Below are 26,620 nucleotides of genomic sequence, written 5' to 3' on the forward strand. Positions count from 1 at the left end.
GGGGATCCCATTCTCTAGCCCCCAGCGGGGCCTGGGCTCAGCACCTCCCCCAGCCCGGCCGCGTAGACAAGCCTGGCTGGCGGTGGTCCGTGTCTCCGCCCGTGTCTCAGGGCCTCCACGCCCCACGCCGCCCAGAATTGTTTTCCAGCTTCTGGCGAGAAACCGGAGCCGGAGCGCGTCCCGGCCCCGGAGCCCGGGGTGGGGATTGGGGGCGGGAATTAACTGGCCCCGCCCCTCTCGGTTCCGTCCCGCCCAGGAAAGTGAGCTGCGTTGGCGCCGAGGCCGGTATCGCAGAGCCGGGAGCACAGAAGAACAGAGCCAGAGCGCGCTGGTGCGCCGAGCGGGGGGTGAGTGAAGGGGTGAGTGCTCGAGCCGGTGAGGCCTTGCTGGGGGCCACAGGGGTGACCAGGAGGAGGAGGAGGAGGAAGCGGATGGGGTGTTAACAGCTGCTAAGGACTGAGCCCAACTCTGCCAGGCCTGGTGGCACTCAAGAGTTTTCCTCTGCTGCGTCTTCCTCGGAGGGAGCGACCCATTTTACAGATGAGGAAACTGAGACCCACCCAAGTAGGAAGAAACAGAGCTTGAGGCAAGTGGGGTCATTCTGACTCCAGAGCCCACCATTCTGGAATGGAGGAGGGGGCTGACCTTCTCCAGCCCAGCTCACCATCGGGTGCCAGGGGCCCAGAGGAGAGATCTGGCCTCAGCCTCCAGCCTCCCGAGGGACCAGGAAGAGAGGAGGGCAGAGTGCGGAGTGCACTGGACTCTGAAGGTCACAGGACAGAGGCATCTTCATTTGCTCCTTAGACAGGACTGGGGTGGCCCCTGGCGCTGGCAGGGGCCAAGGAGGAGGGGTAGGTTGTGGGCCAGGGAAGGGTCTAGCCAGGTTTCTACATACCCATGCCCACCACAGCTTGCTCCCCCCCCCCCCCCCCCAGGGAAATGCCAGGCCTGCATGCGTCAGGGCCACCAGGCTGTATTTGCCACAGCTGATGCTCAGGGCTGCCGCGTCCCATGGGTCCCCAGGCCTGGCTTCCTCCAGCGCCCTCTTCCTTCAAAATTGCTGTTGAGTTTAAATGAGATAGTGTGGGTGAAGGGATTACATGGGATGGGGGCTCTGGTGATTTTGGTCATCTCCCCAGCCAAGTCCTGTCTCTGCTGGGGGTGGCCAAGTCCTCTTTACCCAAAGAGGAAGTGGAGGCTCAGAGAGGACCAGAGACTCCCCCAAGGCCACACAGCTTGGGCAGGGCTCCGGATGGTTCCTGAGCCTCAGGGAATGGAATCCAGCCCCTTCCGCACACTCCTCCCTGTCCAGGTCCCAGAGCTTCTGAGGCCTGAGGCTGCCTCCAGGGCATTCTCTCCTCTCCCTCGCTGGGCGGGTTGCATTCCCTATTTGGACTTAAGTTAACCGGGCCCCGAGGGAGGAAGTGCCCGGCTGAGCAGGCCAGGCACTTTGGCGCCAAACTTTCACCCTCCGTGGGGCCTTAACTGGTGTCTGTCCCCATCTCCCCCGGTCTGAGAGCTAAGCAAACTGAGTCCCACAAGAGGGGAAGTGGCTGGCCCTGGGTCCCGAGAGCAGTGGCCATGGAGCCCTGGCTTGTGGGCGGGGGCATCCGCAGGCCCATTGGAGGCCACCATGGACCTCCCCCTGCGGGCGATTGAGCAAGGCCCCGCCAGACCCTTCCGGCTCGTTTTAAAGTTCGCACAGTTTCACTTTCAATGGTTTCAACACCTGGAAGGCTGCTCCCGCCCACACCCACAATGGCTGCTGCCAGGCAGCCCAGGCCTCGGCAAGGTCCCCCATTCATGAGTGTCCCCCTCTGCCCTCTGCCTTCCCTGAGCCCCTGGGAACCCAGTGGGGATGCCCATCCCTCAGCACACACCGACGTCGCAGGGAGGGGGCGGGCTCAGCCGCCTGTGGAGACAGGCCCGAACTCCTCCGGCTGTCGGCTGTCGGTTGTCATAGATGCCATAGATGCTCCCTGTCCCTGGGGTAGAAAGACAAGGACTAGTGACCAGTGAGGTCTGTGGCCCTGGGTCCCAAGAGCAGTGGCCATGGGTCCCCAAGGCTGAGCAGGATCCAGGGTGAGGGCAGGTCACAGACGAGGGACAGTGGGAGCAGAGGTCAGTGTCCCCAGGAGCCTCGGGGGTGGGGGAAGGGGTCTGGGATAAGGCAGAGCCAAGCCAGGAAAGAGCTTGAAGCTGGGCTGTGGGTCAGGATGTGGGGTTACTACATCTGGGCCCGGCTACTTCCTATGTGACCCCAGCACCCCATCGAGCCTTCCCGGGCCTCAGTTTCCCCATCTGTCTGATGGGCGTGGGAACAGGACCTTCTGGGATTATGTGAGCTGAGGTACACAGAATTCCTACCTGTGGCCTGCCCCTGACTTGTCCCCACGCCCTGCCCGTCCCACAGGACCATGGGTTCCATGTTCCGGAGTGAGGAGGTGTCCCTGGTCCAGCTCTTCCTGCCCACGGCTGCCGCCTACACCTGTGTGAGCCAGCTGGGCGAGCTGGGCCTCGTGGAGTTCCGAGACGTGAGTGGGCTGGAGGGTGTGGGAAGGACCCCGCTGGTGGACCGTCCCCCCTCCTGATGGCGCAGCCCTGCTGGAACCCCTCGGCCTCGGCCATAGACCGTCTGCTCCCAGGAGGGCCGGTTTCTCACGGCTGAGGCCCCCTGACCTGGCCCGAGTTCAGCCAGACCTTCTGGGCTCTGCCATGCCCTCCTGGCATGCGGGGCCTGGTCTGCCTCCAGCTGGGCACCTGGAGGTTCACAGTGTGCAATGCACCTGCTGAGGGGAGGCAGCTACAGCCTGAGGAGAGCCAGGCCTGGGGGTGGGGACCTCCCTGCCCCCCCAACCCCCCAGAAAACTGACTCCTCCACACCATGACCACAGCTCAACGCCTCGGTGAGCGCTTTCCAGAGACGCTTTGTGGTGGATGTCCGGCGCTGTGAGGAGCTGGAGAAGACCTTCAGTGAGTTGGCCCCAGGCCCACATCCCAGGCGGGCTTCCTGGAGGAGGAGCTTGGTATGAAAGGGAGAGTGGGGTCACCCCGGTGAGAGACAGAAGGGAGGTCCAGGCTGGGCCCTGCAGAGCCAGGAGAGGGCAGCCGGAACGGAGGGAATGCTCCCACAGATCTTGGGAACGGGTCCCCCATTCTTGGGAGCAGAGGGCCTAGGCCAGGGAAGCGTCCTTGAATTCTGCGTGAGAGCCCAGGGGTTTGTCCTAAGGGGCCACCGTGGTTTCTAAGCGCGAGCAGAGTTTTCTCTGCGGCAGATGGACGGGGTGGGCAGAGGCCAGGATCTAGGGTCAGGCGCCCCAGGAGCAGCTCCTTCTTTGTCCTGGGCAAGAGGGACCTCAGCGCTGGTGCCACTCCGGCACCCCCCCCCCCCCCCAGGAGCCTGTGGTGGAGGATCGAGCACACTGTAAGGTTCGATAGCTTGGTGGTAGCTTATAAGTACCCGGCCGGTTCTGTGCGGCCTCCAGGCAAGCTCATGTCCCAGGCCCCGCAACGCTAGGGCCGGCCTGCCTAGGAGACCGCGGGGGGCGCCAGGCCCTGGCTGGGCGTGGCCGAGGGACTGGAGGAGGGTAGTCTCCTGAGCTCGGGGAGCGGAGCAGACCTGTGGCAATGGAGGTGCGCCCTGGGGTTTTCCTGGGGGTCTCGGACTCAATGAATCAGTTTGAGGGTGGCCAGTGGAGTTTAGGGTTGCATTTGGGATCCCCTAGACATTAACCAGCCCTTGGCTAATAGAGGCCGTTAGCTGGTGGGGGCTCCTCCGTGGTCGGTCTCCCCTGACGCCCATCCCTCTGCACCAGCCTTCCTGCAGGAGGAGGTGCGGCGGGCTGGGCTGGCCCTGCCCCCACCAGAGGGTGGGCTGCCGGCGCCCCCACCCCGCGACCTGCTGCGCATCCAGGAGGAGACGGATCGCCTGGCACAGGAGCTCCGGGACGTGCGGGGCAACGAGCAGGCCCTGCGGGCCCAGCTGCACAAGCTGCAGCTCCACGTGGCCGTGCTGGGCCAGGGCCCCTCGGTCAGTGCCAGCTCAGGCAGGGGCACGGGAAGGGGAGGGGTGCCAGGCCCTGGCTCACAGTGCCTCTCCACTCCTAGGTGGCAGCCACCTACACGGATGGTCCCTCGGAAAGGACCCCCCTGTTCCAGCCCCCCAAGGGACCCCACCAGGACCTGAGGGTCAAGTAAGTGAGGGGCAGCTTCATGCTCTTTCCTGCCACCACGGAGGCCCTGAGTGATGGGGCCAGGCCAGGACTCCTTGTCCAGTGCTCTCGCTCACCCTGCCTCCTCCCTCAGGCCTGGAATTTTTCTTGCTCGTGGGGAGTCCTCCTGTCCTGCCCTTGCCTGAGGGGACCTTGCCTTCTCCCTGGGGGCAGGGCCAGTGTGCCTGGTTGGCCAGCACGGGCAGGGCCTGGCCTCAGGGTGGCCTGGCCAGGGCGATGCAGGGGGAGGTAGGAGCGGCCCCGCTCAGCCCTGCCCGGCCCGCAGCTTCGTGGCAGGGGCCGTGGAACCCCACAAGGCCGCTGCCCTGGAGCGCCTGCTCTGGAGGGCCTGCCGCGGCTTCCTCATCGCCAGCTTCAGGGAGACAGAGCAGCCGCTGGAGGACCCGGTGACGGTGAGCAGCTGGGGGACGCAGGGCTGGGGTCACGTGCTTGGCAGAGCCGGGACTTCAGGGTGAACTGGGCCCCGCTCTGGCAGGGCGAGCCTGCAACGTGGATGACCTTCCTCATCTCCTACTGGGGCGAGCAGATTGGGCAGAAGATCCGCAAGATCACTGACTGGTGAGCCCTCTGGGGGGCTGGCCACCCGCTGCCCTTGTGCAATGGCCCTGCGTCCAGGGGTCACTGTAGCGTGAACACACCACAGGCCGCCGGTGCCTAGTCGGTGCTCACAGGCACAGACCCTGCTGTCCCCCGCGCGGCCCTGTGAGCTCCCTCTGGACTCAGCCTCCAGCCTCTGCACAGCCTAGACGCCCCGGGCCCCCCTCATGTCACCCGTCCTCCCTGCCAGCTTCCACTGCCACGTCTTCCCGTTCGAGGAGCAGGAGGAGGCCCGCCGAGGAGCCCTGCAGCAGCTCCAGCAGCAGAGCCAGGAGCTGCGGGAGGTGGGCGCCCGGGGCCTGGTCCAACCATGTGCCCCCCTCCCCCACTCCCTGCTGACCCCAGTGGGCCTGTCCTGCTCCTCCTCACCGCCCGCCCGCTCTGGCCTCAGGTCCTGGGGGAGACAGAGCGCTTCCTGAGCCAGGTGCTGGGCCGGGTGCAGCGGCTGCTGCCGCCCTGGCAGGTGCAGATCCGCAAGATGAAGGCTGTGTACCTGGCCCTCAACCAGTGCAGCGTCAGCGCCACGTACAAGTGCCTCATCGCCGAGGCCTGGTGTGCCACGCGCGACCTGCCCGCCGTGCAGCAGGCACTGCACGACAGCTCGGTGAGCCTGGTGGGGTCTCCCGCCCTCCCCGGCTCCCAGGCCGCTGCCTGTGTCTGCCTCACACACTTCCCATTCCCAGCACGACGCCTTTGCCAGGGCTCCCCCGCCCCAAGGAGTCCACCTGGATGGCCCTGGCCCACCCCCTGACGTCCCAGAGCCCTCGGGCTGGGCCATGGCACCTTGTCGGCTGCAGTGGGCGGGCGTTAAAGCAGAAACCAGGTTCAAATCCAGGCTCCTCGAAACTGGCCCTGTGACCTCTCGCAGACCGGAGGCTGCAATGACCCTGCCTCCAGGGGTCGCTGTAGCGTGAACACACCACAGGCTGCCGGTACCTAGTCGGTGCCCACAGGTGGCAATGGGGCTCCCTCTCCCGGGCCACCTAGATGAGCAACAGCGGATTTCGGTTTTCCAAAGGATTCTGGTCCATCTGGTGTCTGGCTCTCCCTCAGTCCTGGATGGGGGCTGGTGGGGCTGGTGAGCCTCCTGCACAGAGAAGGGAGGGGCTGCCCCAGGATCCCCAGCGCTCGCCAGCCAGCACCCTCAGTGCTCCATGTCTCCATCAGGTCCTGGCTGGGGGGGTGAGAGGGTCCCTGAAGGCCCAGTTTCATCTGTCCACCTGTCTGTCTGTCTGCCTGCCTGCCGGGTGCCCCAGAGCGAGGCGGGTGTGAGCGCCGTGGTTCACCGAATCCCCTGCCGGGACATGCCGCCCACACTCATCCGTACCACTCGCTTCACGGCCAGCTTCCAGGCCATCGTGGACGCCTACGGTGTGGGCCGCTACCAGGAGGTCAACCCCGGTGAGAGCCACGGCACCTCACAGCTTTGGTGGAAGCCTGGGAGGGTGGCGTACACATTGGGCCTGTCCCGCCCTCTGCAGACGAGAGGGCCACACTCCCTGTGATTCCCCATCACACTCTCGGGCACGGTGGTGTGTGGGGGTGTGTTTATCCCAGCATCCCCTGGTGAAGCTGACAAAGGAGCCAGCACGGGGTTGAGGGGTTGGGCATGGAGCCGAGACCCTGCAGCAGGAGTGGCCTGGGTTTGGGGTCTGGCTCACTCACCTCAGTAAGTGTCCTAGCTTCTCTGAGCCTCAGTTGTCTCACCTGTAAAATGGGAATCAGACAGAGCGGCTTTGGGAAGGTGTGCAATCGTCAGGGGTTGCAGACCAGCAGGCCAGGGGCCACAGCGAGCCTGCAGGCGTGTCCTGTTCGGCCACGCTGTGTTTCCGAAGAAGTTTGAATCAGGTGCTGTCCCAGAGTCTGGGTCCAGGCCTCCATGGCATCTTGTACAAGATGTGCATTTGGCTGCGGGGTCCCGCTGAGCGCACGGCTCCTCTCCCGCAGCGCCCTACACCATCATCACCTTCCCCTTCCTCTTCGCTGTCATGTTTGGGGACGTGGGCCACGGGCTGCTCATGTTCCTCTTCGCCCTGGCCATGGTGCTGGCCGAGGACCGGCCGGCCATCAAGACAGCAAAGAATGAGGTAAGTAAGGGCAGTGGGGGTGGGGGAAAAGGCTGGTGGGGGGGGGCGGTCCGGGCCTTGTCTCACAGCCACCACCCCCCCCAGATCTGGCAGACCTTCTTCGGTGGCCGCTACCTGCTCCTGCTCATGGGCCTGTTCTCCGTCTACACCGGCTTCATCTACAACGAGTGCTTCAGCCGCGCCACCGTCATCTTCCCCTCGGGCTGGAGCGTGGCCGCCATGGCCAACCAGTCCGGCTGGAGGTGAGGCCCGCCGTCCCCCTGTCCCTGGGTCCCCGCCGGCCTGCCCCGTCCCCACCACCTTGACCACCCTGCCTGCTGTTGCCACAGTGACAATTTCCTGGCCAACCACCCACTGCTCTCTCTGGACCCCAACATCACCGGCGTCTTCCTGGGACCCTACCCCTTTGGCATCGACCCCGTGAGTCCTGGCCACTGGCCCTGGGTGCTGCAGGCAAGCAGGAGGGCAGCCCAGTTCTGGCGCAGGATGCTCGGGGCCCCAGACAGATGAGGGGCCTCCTTGCTGGGCGCTTCCTGCAGCCACCAAGCGGAGAGACTGTCAGAGTGATGGCACCACTGGGTCACTGTGGAGCCGCCTCTGTGCCGGGTGCTGTTCTGAGCCCTGTACGTGCAATGATTTTTAAAAAATATATATTTCTTTATTGATTTAAGAGAAGAAGGGAGAAGGAGAGAGAGATAGAAACATCAGTGATGAGAGAGAATCATTGATCGGCTGCCTCCTGCACGCCCCCTACTGGGGATCGAGCCCGCAACCCAGGCATGTGCCCTTGGCCGGAATTGAACCCGGGACCCTTCAGTCCGCAGGCTGACGCTCTATCCACTGAGCCAAGCCGGCCAGGGCTGCAATGATTTTTTATACTTCATTTCTGTGACAACTCCAGGAGGCACCCCTTAGCATCATTCCCACCTTACAGAGGAGGAAGCGGAGGCACGGGAGATTACCCACGGTCACCCAGGTCGGAAGAGCTGGGGTTGGCCCAGGTTGTCTGGCCGTGTCTGTGCTCTTAACCAGTGCTCCCTGCTGCCTCTTGGGGGGGCAGGTGACAGATTGTGCTGAGGCCCTAAAGGGGACAAAGAGGCTGGTGAGAGTGACGAGGGCCAGGGAGGCCCCTGCATGACACCTGTCCCTCCTGCCACCCCAGATCTGGAGCCTGGCTGTCAACCACCTGAGCTTCCTCAACTCCTTCAAGATGAAGATGTCCGTCATCCTGGGCGTCACCCACATGGCCTTCGGGGTGGTCCTAGGAGTCTTCAACCACATGTGAGGCCGAGGCTCTGGGGGGGGGGGGGGCGGACCGTGGGACCAGGGTGGTCTGGTGACTTGGCCCTTGTCCCACCCCAGACACTTTGGCCAGTGGCACCGGCTGGTGCTGGAGACCCTGCCGGAGCTGGTCTTCCTTCTGGGCCTGTTCGGCTACCTGGTCTTCATGGTCATCTACAAGTGGCTGCGCGTCTCGGCTGCCGGCGCCGCCTCCGCCCCCAGCATCCTCATCCACTTCATCAACATGTTCCTCTTCTCTCGCAGCCCCACCAACCGGCCACTCTTCCCCGGGCAGGTGGGCTGGGGCGGCGAGTGGGTTCACAGCCCTCAGCGGGCCCTGGTCACTGGGCCACTCAGAGTGGTCGAGTGCTCATCTGAGAAACAGGGGTGCTGGCCTGAGCTGTGAGATGCGGAGGCCCAGGGACAGTGGGAGGCTCCCAGCAAGGTGGCACAGTGGGTCCTGGAGGCCTGTCCCCTTCTCTCCAAGGATTCCCTACGCAGGGATGTTCCTGCTTAGTGAGGGGCCCTGGGGGAGGAGCGCAGTGTAGGCTCCCTGGGCGTGTGGCTTGCAGGGGCACCCTGACCTAGCCCCCTCCCCTGCAGGAGGTGGTGCAATCTGCATTGGTGGTCCTGGCCCTGGCCACAGTGCCCGTCCTGCTGCTTGGCACACCCTTGTTCCTTCGCTGGAATCACCACCGTCACTTGAGGCGCCCCCCGCAACTGCAGGTAGGGGGGTGCTGTAGGGAGGTGGGGCCGCTGCCAGCCTGAGACCCACCTTGCCCCTCTGCGTGGCTGTGTGCAGGCAGTAGGGGCAGTGTGGGCCTGTCTGGGTGGGCCTGCTGACGCTGCCTACACCCCATCCCAAGGATGAGGTCAAGACTGGGCTTCTGGACTCGCCCGACGCGTCTGTGGCCGGCTGGGGCTCTGATGAGGAGAAGGCGGGGCACCCAGGGGACCAAGAGGAAGCCAAGGTGGGTGTGGGGCCTTCCTGAGTGGGGGGAACTGCTGGCCTGGCCCGCCCCTTACTATCACCCCACCCCTCAGTTTGTGCTCTCTGAGGTGTTCATGCACCAGGCCATCCACACCATCGAGTTCTGCCTGGGCTGCATCTCCAACACGGCCTCCTACCTGCGCCTCTGGGCCCTGAGCCTGGCCCATGCCCGTGAGTGACCAGTGTGGGGGGTGGCCCGGCCACGGTTAAGTCCTGGCTGGGTGGCCTGGGCGGGTCACTTCTCTGGGCCTCAGGGTCCCCTCTGTAAAGTGGGCTTCAGGCTGCCGAGGATGCGGGGTGGGCCCCCCGGCCCCTGGTCTCCACTGCCCCTCTTCCCCCACAGAGCTGTCCGAGGTCCTGTGGGCCATGGTGATGCGCATAGGCCTGGGCATGGGACGAGAGATGGGTGTGGTGGCCGTGGTGCTGGTCCCTGTCTTTGCCGCCTTCGCCGTGCTGACCGTGGCCATCCTGCTGGTGATGGAGGGGCTCTCGGCCTTCCTGCACGCCCTGAGGCTGCACTGGTGAGTGGCTCACCCGACTGCTGGGCGGCTCAGGGCAGGGCAAGGCCTTCCCTTCACCAGCTCTCCCTTCTCACTCCAGGGTGGAGTTCCAGAACAAGTTCTACTCGGGTACTGGCTATAAGCTGAACCCCTTCACCTTCGCCGTGGAGGACCAATAGCGCCCACCTGTGGCCATGCCCGCACCCCCCTTCCCCCCCGCAGCTTGCTGAGTGAAGCAGGAAAGGAATAAAGAGGAGAAGTCCCAGGACTGTGTCTGGGTCCTGTCTGCAAAGCAGGGGCTGGGGAGGCTGGTGTGGCAGAGCCTGGGCCGCGCCAGAATGGCAGAGCTCTGGGCTGTGGGCGTGGGCTGGTCCTGCCATGAGCCTCTTTTGGTTTGATGGACCCCATGGCAGCCTCTACGCCTGCCTCTTACATCCTCCTTTGTAGCTGAGGTGGTGGGAGGCACCGGCCCATGACCAAGGGCCTTGAGAAGTTGGGGAGAGAGCCCATGAGCCCATCTGTAACAAGCCCAGACTCTTGGGTGGACCAAGGAGGGATGTTTCCTGCACATTCTAGCTCAGAACGAGCGTCTTCCCCATGCTGGGCCAGGGGAGTGAGCTCCCCATCCTTGAGGGTGTGCAAACTGGCTGTAAGAGAATGTTTGGGATACCCTGGGTGTGGAGGGGGGTGCCTGGCACGAATTGGCCAATGTTATCCCTCGTGCTGGCGCTGGACCCAGGCACTCCATATGGGGAGAGCAGTGGTGGTGTACACCAGGGGCCACCATCCTGCAGGGAAGGGCAGAGGCTGGCCAGGATAGCGCCAAGGGTCAGAAAGGGGGCGCAGCCAGACTCTAGGCCCTGTCTCCCCGTGCTGGGAGGCTTCGGCCTTGCCATCTTCCTCCGCAGCCAGACCTGCTCCCTGGAGGCTGTCCTTTAGCTGGTGGGGCGGGGGTGGCCTCCTGTAGCTTCCTGGCTTGGGTCCCACCGCCACTGGGAGGCAGAGCCAATGCTGCCCAGAGGCCTCTCTCCAGCTGGACGGCCCGGGAACAAAGGCCGCTTTGAGGCTGGACGCCCTGGGCGCAGCGAGCCTGGGGGCCTGGCCCCATCACTGGGGCTCTCATCTGGCCAGCTGCCAGGAGCCTGTCCCTTGGGTCCAGGACTGTCCCTTGGGAGCTGTGTGGCAATCCCACATGCCTGGCAGATGTGGCTGGGAAACGATGATGGCCGTGTCTGGTGAGGAACAGAGTGTGGGGGACTGGGGCTGCGAGGGTAAGCCCAGGCCCCAAGCCTTACACCTCCCTGGGGAGCAGAGCTGGGCAGACCTGCAGGGTGGGGTGGTGAGAGGGACCCTGACAGATGCTCGGAGCTAGTGTGCGGTGTTTTGTGTGGAGGCAGGTGTGGCCTAGGGAGACGCTCGCTGGCTGACACATGGATGGCTGGCAGCCTGGCTGCAGGTCTGGTCGCCGTGGGCCAGCATGTGCAAAGGCAATGCACTGGGCACTCCTGGGGCAAGGAGGTCATCAGGAGACACAGGGACAGTGGGTCACCTACACTGGTGACAGGTCTGATCCTGCTGTCTAAAGCAGAAGGCACCTGAGTGAAGAAGTCAATTTCAGGAAAAGGCGCATGTAGTAAGAGGGATGAGCCAGGGAGGATGTGGAGTGGGGGTGGTCTCCTAGAATGGCACTGTGTTATTTGTGTGGTGACTGTTTTGAGCTGATGTGAAGAAGCCCATCATTGGAAGGCCTGGCCCCCCAGCATCTCAGCGGGAGAATCGGCAAAAAGGCTGGCATGGTGGGGAGAGGAAGGCTGAAGGGGAGTGGGGACGAGGCCGGCCCAGGTGACCGCCTGGCCTTGTGGGTACAGAAAGGAACTGGAAGCTATGTTTTAAATGAGCTCTCACACAGCTCAGTATTATTGAACATCAAAACACATTTCCCTGGTTAAATTTTAAATGCCCACAAGGTGAACAGTGGGAAGTCTCCCCTGCCCTGGCCCAACTTCCAGTGACTGCACTGCTGTGTCCCCTCTATGCCCGGGCAGCCAGCACGCCAGGAGCAGATGCCGGTGCACGTACTGGGCCGCCGTCACATGACTCGGTCAAAAGTGACAGCTGGCCCTAACCGCTTTGGCTCAGTGGATAGAGCGTCGGCCTGCAGACTGAAGGGTCCCAGGTTCGATTCCGGTCACCTCCCCAGTAGGGGGCGTGCAGGAGGCAGCTGATCCATGTTTCTCTCTCATAGATGTTTCTAACTCTATCCCTCTCCCTTCTTCTCTGTAAAAAATCAATAAAAAAAAAGTGACAGATGAAGATGGAGTTTTATTTTTTTATTGTTTGTATAGTACAATCTCTGTGGTAGCAGAACTGTATGCACAGAAATAATTCAATAAGAGTTCAGGTTTAAAAAATTTATCCCAAAGGATAGTTAACATATACAAATTTCACAGCTATACTCTACCCACGCCCCACATGTCACATACAGGCTGCTGGTCCCACTGGGAGGACATCGGGGTGTCAGAGCAGTGAGGGCTGGCCACCGAGAGCCCCAGCCAGGGTTTCTGCTCCTCCTGAGGGCCCTGGGGCAGACAGCCCTGTCACAGAATGGTCAGCTCCAGGCTGCAGTCATGGAGAAGAGGCTGCAGGACGGGACAAAGCCCCTGGTCCCTGCGGGAGGCAGCTGGGAGGCAGGGGCCTGCACCCCCCCACACTGCCCTTGCCTGCTGCTGGCCCTTCGAGGCAGGGTTAATAAAGCAACATTCAGTGAGGAGGGCGAGGCAGAGGCTACACCCACGTAGGGAGAGATCTGTCCGTACAACTGAACGCACGACAGGTACTAGGAGCTACATTCATCGCACGGAGACAGCAGCTTGCGCCCGCCGTGTGCATGCTGCTTTCTTGAGCGTCAGCCATTTGGACCACAGGGTGAAGGAACAGCTTCTGGAGACTACTGGCAGGCCACGAGCAGTGTCACGGTCTGTCCTGTCCCTCGTCACCCTCAGGAGTGAGCAGTGTCCACACACGTTGTTACCTACAGAGCCGTACAGTGCTCACCAGCAGGGTCAAGTCCTGTAAAGAACCAACAGTAGCCAGAAGCGCCCGTGGTGGCGTGCTGGCTGGCTGCATGTCTGCGCAGGCGGGGGCCTCTCTGGACTACAGGAATCTGAGCTATCGCACTATTGCACTACTGAACTGTGTTTCTGCTGCCCGAGCTCGTCAGAGGCCTAGTGAAATCGTAAACAAGGTATGAAATAAATGTTACTCAATTTTAATACAGTCTTTTGTATCATACACATCTGTGTGCGGCAGCGAGCCTTCCCAGCTTCTTGCCGCAGGAACAGCAGTGGGTGCAGAGGGCCCCGTGGCTCGGCCGCCCCACGCAGTCCAGGGACGGAGTGTAAGAAGTCCTCCCGCAGTCACACCCCCAGCTTCCTCTTCTGGTGGAAATAGGCATCAAACCTCGCTTGGGCATAGTCCTAGGAGACAGAAGGACAGTGGCTTGACCCGGGCTCCTGCCTACCCGAACGCTGCGTGGATCCTGCCCAGGAGCCCACCTGTTTAGAGACATCTCCCCACGCTGTTGGCAGTGTTCACCCCACTCCTTCATCTTAAAGGCACCCAGTTTGGTTGCCACGGCCCACCTGGCCCCGCCACCCAGACAGGACTTTTCCTGGTTCCCCAACTCATTTCCCCCAAGTGTTCAAGACACTGACTGACGGACATTAACAAAGGCTCCCCCTTTAAAGCAGAAAGGCCCCAGGTGCTCGCAAGCACACAAAAAAGTCTACTTTGTCTGTGTCATTTGACCATGACTCCATATTTGCTTTAAAAATCCAAACTTCCCCTCTTCTTCTGCCCCTCAGCACCTGCGCATCCCCTACCCTCTGCCCGTCAGCACCTGTGCATCCCCTACCCTCTGCCCCTCAGCACCTGTGCATCCCCTACCCTCTGCCCCTCAGCACCTGCACATCCCCTACCCTCTGCCCGTCAGCACCTGCGCATCCCCTACCCTCTGCCCCTCAGCACCTGCGCATCCCCTACCCTCTGCCCGTCAGCACCTGTACATCCCCTACTCTCTGCCCCTCAGCACCTGTGCATCCCCTCTCTGCCCCTCAGCACCTGTACATCCCCTACCCTCTGCCCCTCAGCACCTGCTCATCCCCTACTCTCTGCCCCTCAGCACCTGCTCATCCCCTACTCTCTGCCCCTCAGCACCTGCTCATCCCCTACTCTCTGCCCCTCAGCACCTGCTCATCCCCTACTCTCTGCCCCTCAGCACCTGTGCATCCCCTCTCTGCCCCTCAGCACCTGTACATCCCCTACCCTCTGCCCCTCAGCACCTGCTCATCCCCTACTCTCTGCCCCTCAGCACCTGCTCATCCCCTACTCTCTGCCCCTCAGCACCTGCTCATCCCCTACTCTCTGCCTCCCAGCACCCTATGTATCCCCTAACTTCTGTCTAGAAGCAGAAATCATCCTGATACAGGATCAAGGAGGAAAATGCCACCTGTCCCAAAGCAAGGTGCTCACTCCAGACTTCTGTGTGCCCGGCCCATGGAGGGTAACTACACTCATGGAGGGTAACTACAGTGTCTATGACCAAGACAGCTCTTAAGGTTGGAATAAAATGATAGCCTAGCTTGGCACCAACTTGCCTATGAGTAGGATGTCTAACTCAGCACAGCTCCCACCTAAGGTGAGGCTGAACACCACAGAATGGAGTGGTGACAGGTGCATCCCACACTCCTACTCTGTGTCCCTGTGTCATGAGAGACCAAGGTTGGGGGCTAAACCTCTCACGTCTGCATCTCTACAGCCCCTGTCAGAACCAGAGGCCCATACAGCACTTTTCTGATGCAGGGAAGGAGGGCCTGCTGACCCGGGCGGGAGTGAGGCAGCCTCCACAGGCACGCGGCCTCAGTCAGAGGGGCTGCAATGACAGCCTTTCTGCTACCCTCCCGGCTGAGCCTGCTGTCCGGGTGCCAGGTGCCTGATTCAGGTACTTTCAGGGAACGGGGAACTCTCTGTATGGACCACTGCCACCGGACAGTCACAACAATGTAGCCTTTCCCCCGGGAGTAGAAGAGGAAAAGCACCTCCCAAACATACCATGTAGCCAAATTCGATGGATGAGATCTTGGCCTGCACGATGGACCACAGTGCCCAGAAGAAATGGGAGGCAAGGGCAAACCTGTAATTACAGAAGCAGGAAACACGTGAGTAAATGTGTGGTACCCGCCAGGGGGCCAGGGAGGTCTTTCTGCTAGATGGGCATTCTAACTCATGTCCGTTCATCTGGACGCGAACCGTCGGGGCAAACCCGGCGGGGTGATGTCCCACGGCCCCAGAGGGAGCACCGCAGCCTCTGACAGGTGTGAACACGCCAACTGCCGGTCCCTGGCACATGTGGCTGCATCCACAGGGCTCACCTGGAGGCCTTGGTGGCCATGCCGGTGAAGCCTGGGCGACACTTATTTCGACGCCGTGCTGCCATGTATGAGGCAGCATCAGCACCTGCACCACATCACCAGCAGGAGGAGAAACCACGGGCCTGTCCCCGGAGGCAGGACGACACCCTCACCCCTCCTCCCTCACCAAGTAAAACCAAGCACAGCAGAGTGTGAGCCAGTGCCCCCTCCAGGCTGCGCCACGCCTGTTACAGGAGTCCCAATTCTCACCTCCGTGCCTGTGGGCCTTGTGCAAATGAACACGAGGGCCAGTCCCAGGACCAGTGCTCTGGCTCGCTCACTAAACCCAGCCCTGTCCTCCTGGCAGTGCCCACTCGCCGCCCCGGGTACCACCCCTTCTGTGTGGGTCTCTCCACCTCTCTGTTTCCACCTGGCGAAGAACCAGAAAGAGCAGCCTATGCTGCCGGTGGCACCCCGGGGGTGGCGTGCTCGGTGAAGGGTGTGGACATGCCTGAACCATGAAAAGGTGACCGTGAAGTGGGGCAGACAGTACAAGGTGGGCAGTTACTTTGAAAGTTTGAGTTTTGCTTTGAGAGCTGATGAAAAACAGTTAAAAGCAAGACTCAAAACTAATACACGCAACGTTTAATCATTTCCTAGGAGACGTGTTATTAGACGGCACCCTCCAGGCCATGAGCCTCAGAGGCGAGAGTGCACAGACCTGGCTGGCAGCAGCCTCGCCCAGCTGAGTCTTACGCATGTCCTGCCCTCCCGGGGCAGACCCTGTTCCCCTTACCTGCTGACACCTGAACACACTCAGCCGAGAGAAGTACCAATGTTCTGTTTCTGACAAAGTACAAGGCCTAGGCATGTGCGTTAGAGCTCTTAAAGTACTCCATGGCCAGGAGGCATCCCAACCACATTCTGTACAGAGGTAAGCTATCTTCACAAATCAGCAAAGGAAAAAATTACCTATTGACTTCAACCAGCATTTCTTCTTCTATAATGAACTTTTCTTCATTACTGAGGTTTTCAAATTCATTTGGGAATGCAGCCAAGTAACTGGAAATAAAATGGAGCTTAAAAAAAAAAAAAAAAAAAAGTAAGGACCAGTGATGGCTAAACACAGACGCTGTCCAAAGCTTCGGTGAAGCACACACATCTAGGTCACGTCAGAGAAGCCTGCGGAAGCCTGGCCGTGCCCACCACACTGCCCTGCTGCCCAGGGGACCGGAGGCGCCTGTCTGGCAGCAGTCACTGGGTACAGCCAGAGTTCTAATGGCCCCGTGTTGTCTTGCCGACGAGACAGGCACAGGAACCTAAGGCTACTTCTGGAGACAGTAATTCAGCTGGAATCGTTTTATTCTAATCGACACTCATGCTTCCCACCGCCTGATCGTAGAGCAGGTGAGCCTATCCCCAAGCGCAGCCACAAGCACGCCAGGCTCTTGGCTCTCGGTGCCCAATGCCCTCAGAGCAGGGGCTGGGCCAGGCAAAGAGGCCCCTCTAAGAGGCCGTGATCATTCGCCCACTTATGCTCACACAGGGTGACGTCTACGTTTACCTAAGGTTGTCCCAGGCTGCACATTTATTCCACGTGTCAATTAGGATTTAGGAGCTCCCTGGTTCTTTTTCTTTTTTTAAAATCCTCACCTGAAGATATTTTCCCATTGCTTTTAGAGAGTGGAAAGGAGGGGGAGGGGGAGAGGAAGGGGAAGAGGGGAAAAAAGGAAAGAGAGGAGGGAGGGAGGCAGAGAGAGAAAGAAATGAGAGAGACACATTTATGGGTTGCCTCCCACCAAACCTGCAACCCAGGTACATGCCCTTGGTGGCCAGGAATTGAACCCATGACCCTTCAGTGCCTGGGTGACACTCTAACCCAGTGATGACGAACCTATGACACGCGTGTCAGCACTGACACCCGTAAGCCATTTCTGATGACACGCGGCCGCATGCCGAGGATGAAACATTTGCTGCTCCTGAGGATGAAACATGTGCGACTAGAGTCTTGGAGTTAGTTTTTTCCTCAAAGTGACACACTACCCGAGTTATGCTCAGTTTTTTGGCGAAGTTTGACACACCAAGCTCAAAAGGTTGCCTATCACTGCTCTAACCACTGAGAACACCAGCCAGGCCAGGAGCTCCCTGGTTCTTGGCTATTTCATACTCTGTCAAACGGCAACAGAACACAGCCAAGCACTGACGCCTTCTTTTGTACACAAGAAACTGGCTGGTCGGCCATCCTTCCCTCACTCACTGGTTACCTGCTTGGGGTGCCCACACTTCTTCCTCCACCTCCTTTCCCTGTACGGCCTCTCCCATCTTCCTTCTCTAAATCAGCTTTCACATCCACTACCAAACAGGGTCACTCAAGGTTAAGTGCTGTCCTAGGCAGGGCTCACAGAGGGGCCTGACACTCTGAAGGAAACCTGGCACAGAAACCATGAGGTGCCAGGCCCTGGCCACTGTGGCTCAGTTGGTTGGGCGTCCCCCATGCACTGAAAGGCTGCTGGTTGATTTCTGGTCAGGGCACACGCCCAGGTTGTGGCTCCAGTCCCAGTAGCGGGGCATGCGGGATGATTAGTTTTTAAAACCCATGCTTGAATTACTGCACTAGTAGGATTCATTTCTGGGAGACACTAAATGCTGAAACAGGCAAATGAAGACAGAAAACTTGAGTTGAACTGACTGACATCTTAATGACTCTCCCTCCAAAAAGTCCTAGGCCCAGGCTGTTTTGCAAGCAAGGTCTATCAAACTTCCAAAGAATAGGTATCATCTTCATCGTAAATAAACTTGTTCCAGAAAATAAAAAGGGAGACTCGGCTCACTTTAAAAGACTGGTATAATTGATTCCAAAACAGGTAATACTTTTAAAAATGAACATTCAAGACCCATGTGCACAGATACAGAACTCCTAAAGTAAGATACTGACTGGACCCACCAGAGCATCACAGTTTATTGCAGAAATTGCAGGAGGTTTTAACGTTTAAAAACATCTCACTAATGAATTAAAGAGAGAAAAGCATTAGACAGCCTTGCTGCATCCATGAGGTAACCAGATAAAGATCAACACCTTGGTTTCAAACCTCCCAGAAAACAGGAACAGAACTGCCTTCGATTTCCATGCTGTGCAGCATTGGCGGTTACACAGCTCTGCCTCCCACTGCAATGAATCGCCTTTGTATTGAAGATCTCCCCTGACTGGCAAGAAGGAGCACACTGGAGACCATGCTGTGTTCTCTCTCCCCCAGGCTTTCTCCACCCTTTCTTCTCATACAGCACGACCTTGAGGTCCAGACCATCCTGACCACTTTAGACACACTCAAGTTGTTCACAGTCAGCCTTAAAATATGAACAGAAGAACCCAGCTGGCATGGCCCAGTGGTTGAGCATCGACCTATGAACCAGGAGGTCACAGTTCAATTCCCAATCAGGGCACATACCTAGGTTGTGGGCTGATCCCCTGTGTGGGGTCTGCAAGAGGCAGCCGATCAATGATTCCCTCTCATCATTGATGTTTCTATCTCTCCTTCCCTCTCCCTTCCTCTCTGAAATCAATAAAAATAGATTTAAAAATAATACATATGGCCAGAAGAGAGCAACAGAGTTTTGGGCAGGAGTTACATTCATCGAGAGCCTGAAGTTGAAAGGCTGCGCCCAGAGTCTGTGCTGCCTACTGAAGACTATCACTGTGCCTAACTCAGGGTGGGTGCCTAATAAACACCTGCTCAGTGAGCTACGGAAGCAACTGACTGCATCCCTGTCCGCTCCCCCGACCTCTGTGAATGCTTCTGAGCAGGCAGGACGTGCCGGGAGGGCAGGTGTGGAGCTGCCACTGTGTAAGGTGGCAGAGGTGGGCTTGGTGTACTTCCCCCAGCCCTGCCTGCTTCTACACGCCTACCGTATTTTCCGGCGTATAAGACGACTGGGCGTATAAGATTTTCCTGGGTTAAAAAGTCGTCTTATACACCGGAAAATACGGTACTTATCCTCAACCCAGGCTTCAGTGTTGGGCTGAGGAATGCGAGAGAGGGGTCCCAGGAGGCAATCCCCAGTCACTGGACTCCCGTAACTCAGGACAAGACAGAACTGTTAACATGGCAGCAGCTATGACACCGAGACGACCCCTCTCTGCACAATAGGAAACATCAGTGATCCCCAAAAGGCAGCCAGAAAGCAGAAGAGAGGCTCCACTTTTTAGAAAAAACTAAATAAAAAGAACTACAAAGGGGGCTGTGCTCCTCTCTGACTGAATACTGCTATCTCTGGCACAGAGCTGAACTCGTGTCAAGTTTGTGTCTACATTTAACGAGAAAAATAATTAAAACAAGAGGGTTTGCCTAAGCATTACACAGTTTAAAAAAGGCATCTTTCCAAATTGTGATGTAATCAACACTAACACATAAGGCTGCCCTGGGTAATTCACTGACTCCAATGTACACACCCCAGCCTTACCTGCTGCTTCCTGGTGGGGAACTTCCCCAAGTTTGCTCTGAAAAAGGGGTACTTCTCATAGTTATAATCATACATCCACTCACAGAAATGGTTCGCAATGTCGAATCCCCTGAAAAAGAGATCAGAAATGCAGAGAATGAGGCAACCTGCCCACCACCAAACTCCGTTTACAGAGAGAGGCCGAGTCATGAGCATCCCTCCTGGCAACGCACTGGACTTCCTGAGGCCCCAGAAGGACACCTGCTTCAGGGTCAGGGACAGCCAATGGGGCCATGGAAGCAACAAAGCACCTCCTGACCTGCCGCTCAGAGCAACTGCTCGAGCGCATTTTCCTGCCATCAGTCCTCTTATGAAAGGAAATAATCTCTGAGCAAAAGGAAGTACCAGATTCTGGATTCTGATCACACACAGCCCTGCTTCCCTAACAGGAGCCAAGGACGGGCTGCGTGGCAGTGTGAGGCCATCCCGCTGGGGACAGAAAGCATTGCTTCCAGAAGAAACTTTGTAACGTACAACCGTATTGCTACCTATTTCCCCTATAGGTGTTTCATACACATATTCAAATAAAATAGTATGGAAGTGCCCTGGCTGGTTTGGCTCAGTGGATAGAGCGTTGGCCTGGGGACTGAGGGGTCCCGGGTTTGAATCTGGTCAGGGCATATGCCTGGTTTGTGGGCTCAATCCCCAGTAGGGGGCGTGCAGGAGGCAGCCGATCAATGATTCTCATTACTGACATTTCTCTCTCTTTCCCTCTTCCGTCCTCTCTGAAATCAATAAAAATATATTTTTAAAAAAATAGTACAGAAGTAAAAAGACCAACACATTACCTGTAATTATCTTCTTTCTTTAAAAAAAATATATATTTTATTGATAGTATTACAGATGTCTCCCATTCCTCCCCGTTACTTACCTGTAATTGTAACTGCTGTATTCAAAGTCGATGAGCATCAGTTTCTGGTCTTCCAAATTCTCTCTCCCTTCCAGCAATAAGATGTTACCTGCAGAAAGGTGTGCATGACATGACTTTTACTCTGGGCAGGTTTCACATTCGAAGGTACAAGTCCTGAACAGCAGAGCAAGTCTCTGACCCTTTCAGGGATGCTAACCACACATGAATGAAGATGGCCAAGTCCTGGATGGCGCTTGGAGCAGCACTGTCCCAGGAGGCCTGGCCTGTGAGGGAAGGCCAGGGCCCCTGTCTGTTCACAGCAGCCCCAGAGGAGTGCAGCCCTGGGCTCTCTGGACATGGGCCACAAAGGGAAATGCCTTTTTGGCACGCTAGAACTCTAGTTACCCCGACACCCCCACAGCCCCGAGGTGGGGACGCTGGAAAGCTGTGTTCTGGTGTCCTCCCAATGAGACCAGAGGTTAGGTCAGACACTACAGGGCTCCAGGGACCACACCTGGCCCCACCGCATGGCCCTCACCAGGTTTCCTAACCAAGACCACAGACAACATCTGAACCTTTTCTTTAGGGCTGGATTCTGGGCCAGAAGTGAGTTGGCCACCACACTGACCCCCAGGCCTACATTCTGAGACCCCCACACTCTCCACAATGTCCAGCATCTCAGTTCCCATGGGTGGTGGGCGAGTAGGGCCCGCCTGGCTCATCTGCTGGCCACACCCGCTGCAAGGATTCTGCAGGTGGCACAACTTCTAGGCTTTTCAGCAGCACCTGTTTCCAGTGGCCATGGAGGAGAAGTCGAGGCAGATGTCCACAGAGCAGAACACAGTAAATGGACACTGCGCACTCCATCCTCTCACACGCTGCCATCACGGGCAGCTGACCGCCCTCCCACACAAAACTGGCTGATGTGTCTACATGTTGCTTGATCAGACTTGGCTGGCAACAATCAGCTAATTACTAAAAGGTACTTTGGCTTACGTTAAGGTCTTACTGATGACTTGTCTTCAATAGAGACTGTTCTCAAAATTAAAACAAACTGCTCAGCCTGGCCAAGGGCCCAAAGGTGGGCCGCAGGGCAAAGCCACACCACAGCCAGGAGTCAGTGCAAGGTGTGAACTTTGTACTGGCAGGACGTGATAATGATCCGCGAGGAGGTGGCTTGGATACGCTGCAAGGTGCTGCTCTGGATGGGCGTGGCCCAGGACGGACCGAAGCAGTGGACCTGCCCTTGTTCTGCTCGTCCAGGTTAACGGTCATGACCACAGGCATCAAGCACTGGACAAGCACAAGACTTAGGAAGGTGAAGGCCTTTATCCCACCTCCCAGTTTAAGTGAATACTCTGATTTTTTCTTGAATATATTGTTTTTTTACAGAAATGGGTGATATTCTACATGTTTTTCTAAAACCTGCTTTTCTCTTTCAATATATCCTGGAGGTTTTTCTATTGGCCTATATAAAATTCAACCTCTTTTTTTCTCTTTTGAGAATTCTTATGAATTTATTTGAGCCAAATTCATAACATGCTGAGAAGCAAGATCTCTAATGCTCCCTCTTTCTTTTTAATAGTTATGCTACACTTCATGTCTGGCTGTGCCATAAGTTAATGCCTCAAAGCCTCTCTTCCTGCACACCTGGCATTTGCTATACACCCTAGAGGCTATCTTTTACTACACACGCACACACACACACACATAATGGAGGCAAGTCTTACCTTCTTGACAGTCATTATGACAAAATACAACTGGAGATGGAGTGGATTCAAGCAATGATCTGGAAAAGAAAGGATTTGCTATTACTTATCAAGCTTTTAAGAAGTCCAATGCAATGCAAATAGTCCTGCTGTCTCAACAAGCCCCGCACTGTATTAGTGCTCCAAACAACACATGGCCTCTGCGTAATGTCTGTCACTTGTGAAAGCTGTCCTATGTGGGCCAGGCTCCAGTACAGCCTGTGCTCAGTCTCTCCCTCTCCTTCCCTCCTCGCTCACTCCTCTCCTCACCTCAACTTTCCTCTCCTCCTGCAGTCCCTCCTCTGAGAGCCCGACTGACCACTGACCAGTGCGCGTCCCTGTTTTGGCCTCTGGTTTCCTTGAGAACACTTATCACAACTTAACATTATTTTCTTTATTTACTTGTTTTCTGTCTCTTGATGGAACAGAAGTGCCTTGAAGAAGGTCTTGGTTACTGTTTCCTCAGCACCAATCACAAAGCCCAGCTCAACAGACTCTCACATCCTGAGTATTAAAGGTGTAAATACTCCCACTTGGGGCATGTGTGCTAGGAGTCTGCATCCCCGGCCTCCAAAGACTCCATGTGGCGTCTACTCAGACAGCAATGTCAAGCTTCTTCCTGTATTTCCCCACAGCTTGGGGTGCACTGTTCCCCTCATTGGCTGACACTCCCAGTCTGTCCCCATGGTTGCTTGTTTTGGTTTTGTTTCAGAAAAAAACTACTACCCTGGGTGCGCTGGTGCCATAGCCAGCAACCGTCCCTGTGGGATTGCACTCCCGCCATGAAACCTTTGTGAACGACCAGCAAGTGACATCACTCCTGTAAAACTAATGCCAGGTGACAAAACCCATTGTTTAAAGCCATCCTGCAGAACAGAAGTAAATGCTGGACCTGAGGCAATGCTTAGTAAGCATTACTGACAGCTGTGTTAGTGACTAAGGCAAGTGACATTTCTGGATGCCTACTTTCTGAGTCAGGAAATGGATGCACTTACTGACCTCAGGTTCTCCAGTTCCAAAGGCAGGTTGTAACTGAGGAATCTGTGGAGCTGCTTCACCTTGGCTCCCTCGGTAAATTTAATTCTCAGCACTTGATTCAGATATCTTGCAAAAGAAAACAGAAAGCATTGCTCAAGCACCACGCTTGTCCTGGGCTCTAGTTCAATGTAACCACGCAACACCAGGGGCACCGGATCTCCATGAAGGGTCCAGGGCGCTCTGGAAGCAGACTTCCTGCCCATCCATCTGTCAGTGGCGTTTCTACAAGTCTTTCCTGGTTCAGGAACTGATTCTGACATGGAAGAAAGACCTATTCATGAGGCATACACCACCAGCTCACAGCTGCACACCAGCAGACAAAGGAATCCCTCCAACTGAGTGGCCAGCCAGTACTCACCTCTGGCTCCACCAGGAGCTGCCAATGTAAAACTAAAGTTAGAGAAAACTCTCCACTTACTTTTCCATTGTTCCAAAAAGCCATTTCGGTTCCTTATTGAATGGCATCTTCATACCATGAAATGTGGCCATTTTCTCAGCTATTTCTGCAGAAATATCTGGCAAACTTAATTCTTCAGTCTCTAATCGCCGGCTCTGAAACAAAGAAGGGTGTTAGAAAATGGAAGTGTGAGCTCACACAATCTCTAAGGCTGAGAGGCCAGGTTTTGTGGGTGTCTAAGTCTCAGCTAATACACAAAACTCCCTTAAGAATGGGCACTGTGCCCGAAGATGGTGACCCACCAATTGCCATGGCATTTCTTTCTCTCTTTTTTTTGTTTTGTTTGTTTGTTAAATATATTTGTATTGATTTCAAAGAGAGGAAAGGAGAGGAAGACAGAAACATCAATGATGAGAGAGAATCATTGACGACCTGCCTCTTATATGCCCCCTCCTTGGAATCCAGCCTGCAACCCGGGCATGTGCCCTGACCTAGAATCGAATCATGACCTCCTGGTTCATAGGTAGACACTCAACCACTGTGCGACATGGGCCGGGTGTCAGGGCACTTCTTAGTGAGGGGCAGACCACCTTCAAAGGTCGATTTCATTTTGAAATTTTTAAACTGAAAGTCCTTCTCCCACATAATTTGTGACTGCCCTCTGCTGACCCAACACTAAAAGTATGAGCTCCCTTCTCTAGGCAGAGAAACCCAGGGCTTCAGCAGTGTATCAGGTGACCCGCATCCAGCTCCTTCATCAGCTGGAACAGTCCTCTGACACATGCAGGTGAGGTGTGGTGGTCAGCAGTGCTGTAAGCTCAGCTGAGTCCTGTCCCACTATTCACAGTGGGGGTCCCCAGCACCTGCTAGACTGGTAGAGAAGGCTCTCAAGAAAACAGGCGCCCAGCAAGTGGGACTTATCCCCAGCTTTCCTACCGCAGCCTGAGGCCAAGTGTGTGTGGTTGCTTTTCTACAGCTATTCACAGGAGCTCAGTAACCTAAGACTTGTCTATCTTTCCCGCAAGAACTGCTTCCCTATAGAAACCCAGAGACATTTCTCTGAAAGTCCAAAGTGAGGCATGGCTGGCATGGCTCAGTGGTTGAATGTCAACCTATGAACCAGAAAGTTCAATTCCTAGTCAGGGCACATGCCCGGGCTGTGGGCTCGATCCCGTGTGGGGTGGACAGGAAGAAGCTGATCAATGATTCTCTTTCATCACTGATATTTCTCTCTCTCTCTCTCTCTCTCTCTCTCTCTCTCTCTCTCTCTCCGTTCCTCTCTGAAATCAATAAAAATATATTACAAAGAAAAAAAAGAAAATCCAAAGTGGGATAGCACAGGGTAAAGAGCGAGTGTCCCCAAGCTAGAGAAATAGCCCCCTGCTCAATTTCTGGCTTCTATACTCATTGCAGAACTACATGGCCAAGGGCACATTACTTATACCTCTGTGCCTCGTTTTCCAGTGTCTGTAAAGTGCCAACATGCCATGAAATTCCTGACAAGGCTGCTCTGAACTAGCTCAGACAATGCAGGCGAGTCTCCGGGCCAGCACCTAACCAGAGAGTTTCAACAAGCAGAAGGTGCCCTATGATTCAGGCCGAGGCCCATCAAGCTCAGTCTCTCTTCAACTCTGGATCCTCCACAAATGACCACGCTGTGATAGGAACAGGGCACTCAGCTTTTAGTAGCAGGACACGGTGGACTAATTAAAGAAGCTCACTCAGCTTTCTGAGCTGCTAAAAAGTGATGGTAGTCCTGGCTGGTGTGGCTCATTGGTTGGGCGTTGTCCCTTGTCCCGAAAGGTTGCTGGTTGAGTCCCGGTCAGAGCACATGCCCGTTTATGGGCTCAATCCCTGGTAAGGGTGTGCAGGAGACAGCCAAATGATGTTCTGCTCTGACATCAACGTTTCTCACGCTCTCTCTCAAAATCAATTTTAAAAATAAAATTTAAATTTAAAAAGAAAGAATTTAAGTCACATTTACTATTTCAGATGAGTCGCAAACACATCTTACCGGGATAAACTGCTCCAGGCGGCCTTGCGGAAAGATGCCATAGAGCTTCGGCCCGAGCGACCTCTCGGCAAGAATGGCGAACATGACGCTCTCCAGAACCATGGCCTCAGTGCCCTGAAACATGCCAACAAAGCAGACATCAGCGAGGGCTGACTTGGGCCAGGCATCAGAGTGATTTCCCACGAGCAGTGTCACTGGATCCCGCACCAACTCTTAAGATCAGGCATTATCATCATCACCCATATTTAAATATGAAGAAACAGAGGTTAAAAGATCTGGAAATTTGTAGGATCCATGTTCAAAGCACTATACAGATGAGACTTAAAATTAACTTTAATTAAGGTCACTGACTCCAAAAATGGGACAATATCTATCAATCCTTTATTGCTCCTGTTAATTTTAAAGCTTGTGTGAGTCCCACCCTGGGCATCTTGTCCAAGGTCACAGCACCACCATGCTGGTGAGGGTAGACAGTGCTGGATGTAAGCGCAGGGGCCAAAGGCCTGCCGGCTGACCTGGGCTGTGTTACAGTGAGCTTCCTAATACTCATTCAGATCAGGGGTCTGTTTTCTGGCCCAAAGAGCACCTGAGCCTGGAGCATTCAAGGTTTCTATTTTCTACTATTATCCCCAATCTTCTCCTCTGTCATTTAATGTTCATCTTCTTGCCAAAACATCTATGATGCTCATATGGTTCTGTCCTAAAGGCGAATGTGGATCTATAATCTTTTGCCTTCAAAATCCATGTTTTGGATTCAATTCAAACTATTCCTTAGTTCTCTTCTCTCAGACAGCAAATTATAGGTTACAAGTTTCCATCTGTCGGGGTGAAGAAATGGGAACTTAACCAGAGGTGCACCCGAATCTCTTAAAGCTTTTCAAACGGGTGTGTCTGAGGAGACGCCAGCAGGCGTGCTCTGAAAATTCTCTCAGGGGTTCGGGGGGTTTCCACTTCACCCCTTGTTAAGAAACGTGCTGCTG

At 56.5% G+C, this 26,620-nt stretch overlaps 2 protein-coding genes across 7 annotated transcripts in view; one reads left to right on the plus strand and one right to left on the minus strand.

The window, feature by feature from the left end:
• Positions 1-249: 249 nt before the first annotated feature.
• Positions 250-11,886, plus strand: TCIRG1 (T cell immune regulator 1, ATPase H+ transporting V0 subunit a3). 4 transcript variants are annotated; one of them, XM_079788536.1, is made up of 21 exons: positions 331-347; positions 476-586; positions 2,414-2,534; positions 2,895-2,973; positions 3,816-4,030; positions 4,108-4,193; positions 4,498-4,624; positions 4,708-4,790; positions 5,020-5,113; positions 5,221-5,433; positions 6,086-6,230; positions 6,777-6,916; positions 7,001-7,158; positions 7,246-7,336; positions 8,079-8,197; positions 8,279-8,492; positions 8,801-8,923; positions 9,064-9,168; positions 9,242-9,359; positions 9,532-9,709; positions 9,789-11,886. In XM_079788536.1, the coding sequence occupies exons 3-21, from the start codon at positions 2,418-2,420 to the stop codon at positions 9,865-9,867; spliced, it is 2,484 nt and encodes an 827-aa protein (XP_079644662.1). In that variant the 5' UTR covers positions 331-347; positions 476-586; positions 2,414-2,417; the 3' UTR covers positions 9,868-11,886. The 4 variants fall into 4 exon arrangements, with proteins under 4 accessions (XP_079644660.1, XP_079644659.1, XP_079644662.1 ...); XM_079788535.1 differs by having other exon boundaries at positions 341-359; XM_079788534.1 differs by lacking the exon at positions 476-586 and having other exon boundaries at positions 250-359.
• Positions 11,887-12,003: 117 nt separating this feature from the next.
• The window catches only part of CHKA (choline kinase alpha), a 44,453-nt gene continuing 29,836 nt past the window's right edge, over positions 12,004-26,620 (minus strand). For all 3 annotated transcript variants that reach the window (XM_079788539.1, XM_079788537.1, XM_079788538.1), the window contains 9 exons: positions 25,641-25,754; positions 23,648-23,781; positions 23,191-23,295; positions 22,174-22,232; positions 20,465-20,552; positions 19,555-19,663; positions 16,069-16,175; positions 14,798-14,879; positions 12,004-13,164 (listed from right to left, as the gene is read on the minus strand). In XM_079788539.1, the coding sequence (XP_079644665.1) occupies positions 13,105-13,164; positions 14,798-14,879; positions 16,069-16,175; positions 19,555-19,663; positions 20,465-20,552; positions 22,174-22,232; positions 23,191-23,295; positions 23,648-23,781; positions 25,641-25,754 (858 nt within the window). In that variant the 3' untranslated portion in view covers positions 12,004-13,104. The remainder of the gene's footprint in view (positions 13,165-14,797; positions 14,880-16,068; positions 16,176-19,554; positions 19,664-20,464; positions 20,553-22,173; positions 22,233-23,190; positions 23,296-23,647; positions 23,782-25,640; positions 25,755-26,620) is intronic.

Source organism: Cnephaeus nilssonii, assembly GCF_951640355.1.
Source record: "Cnephaeus nilssonii genome assembly, chromosome: 13".
Taxonomy (NCBI): Eukaryota; Metazoa; Chordata; class Mammalia; order Chiroptera; family Vespertilionidae; genus Cnephaeus; species Cnephaeus nilssonii.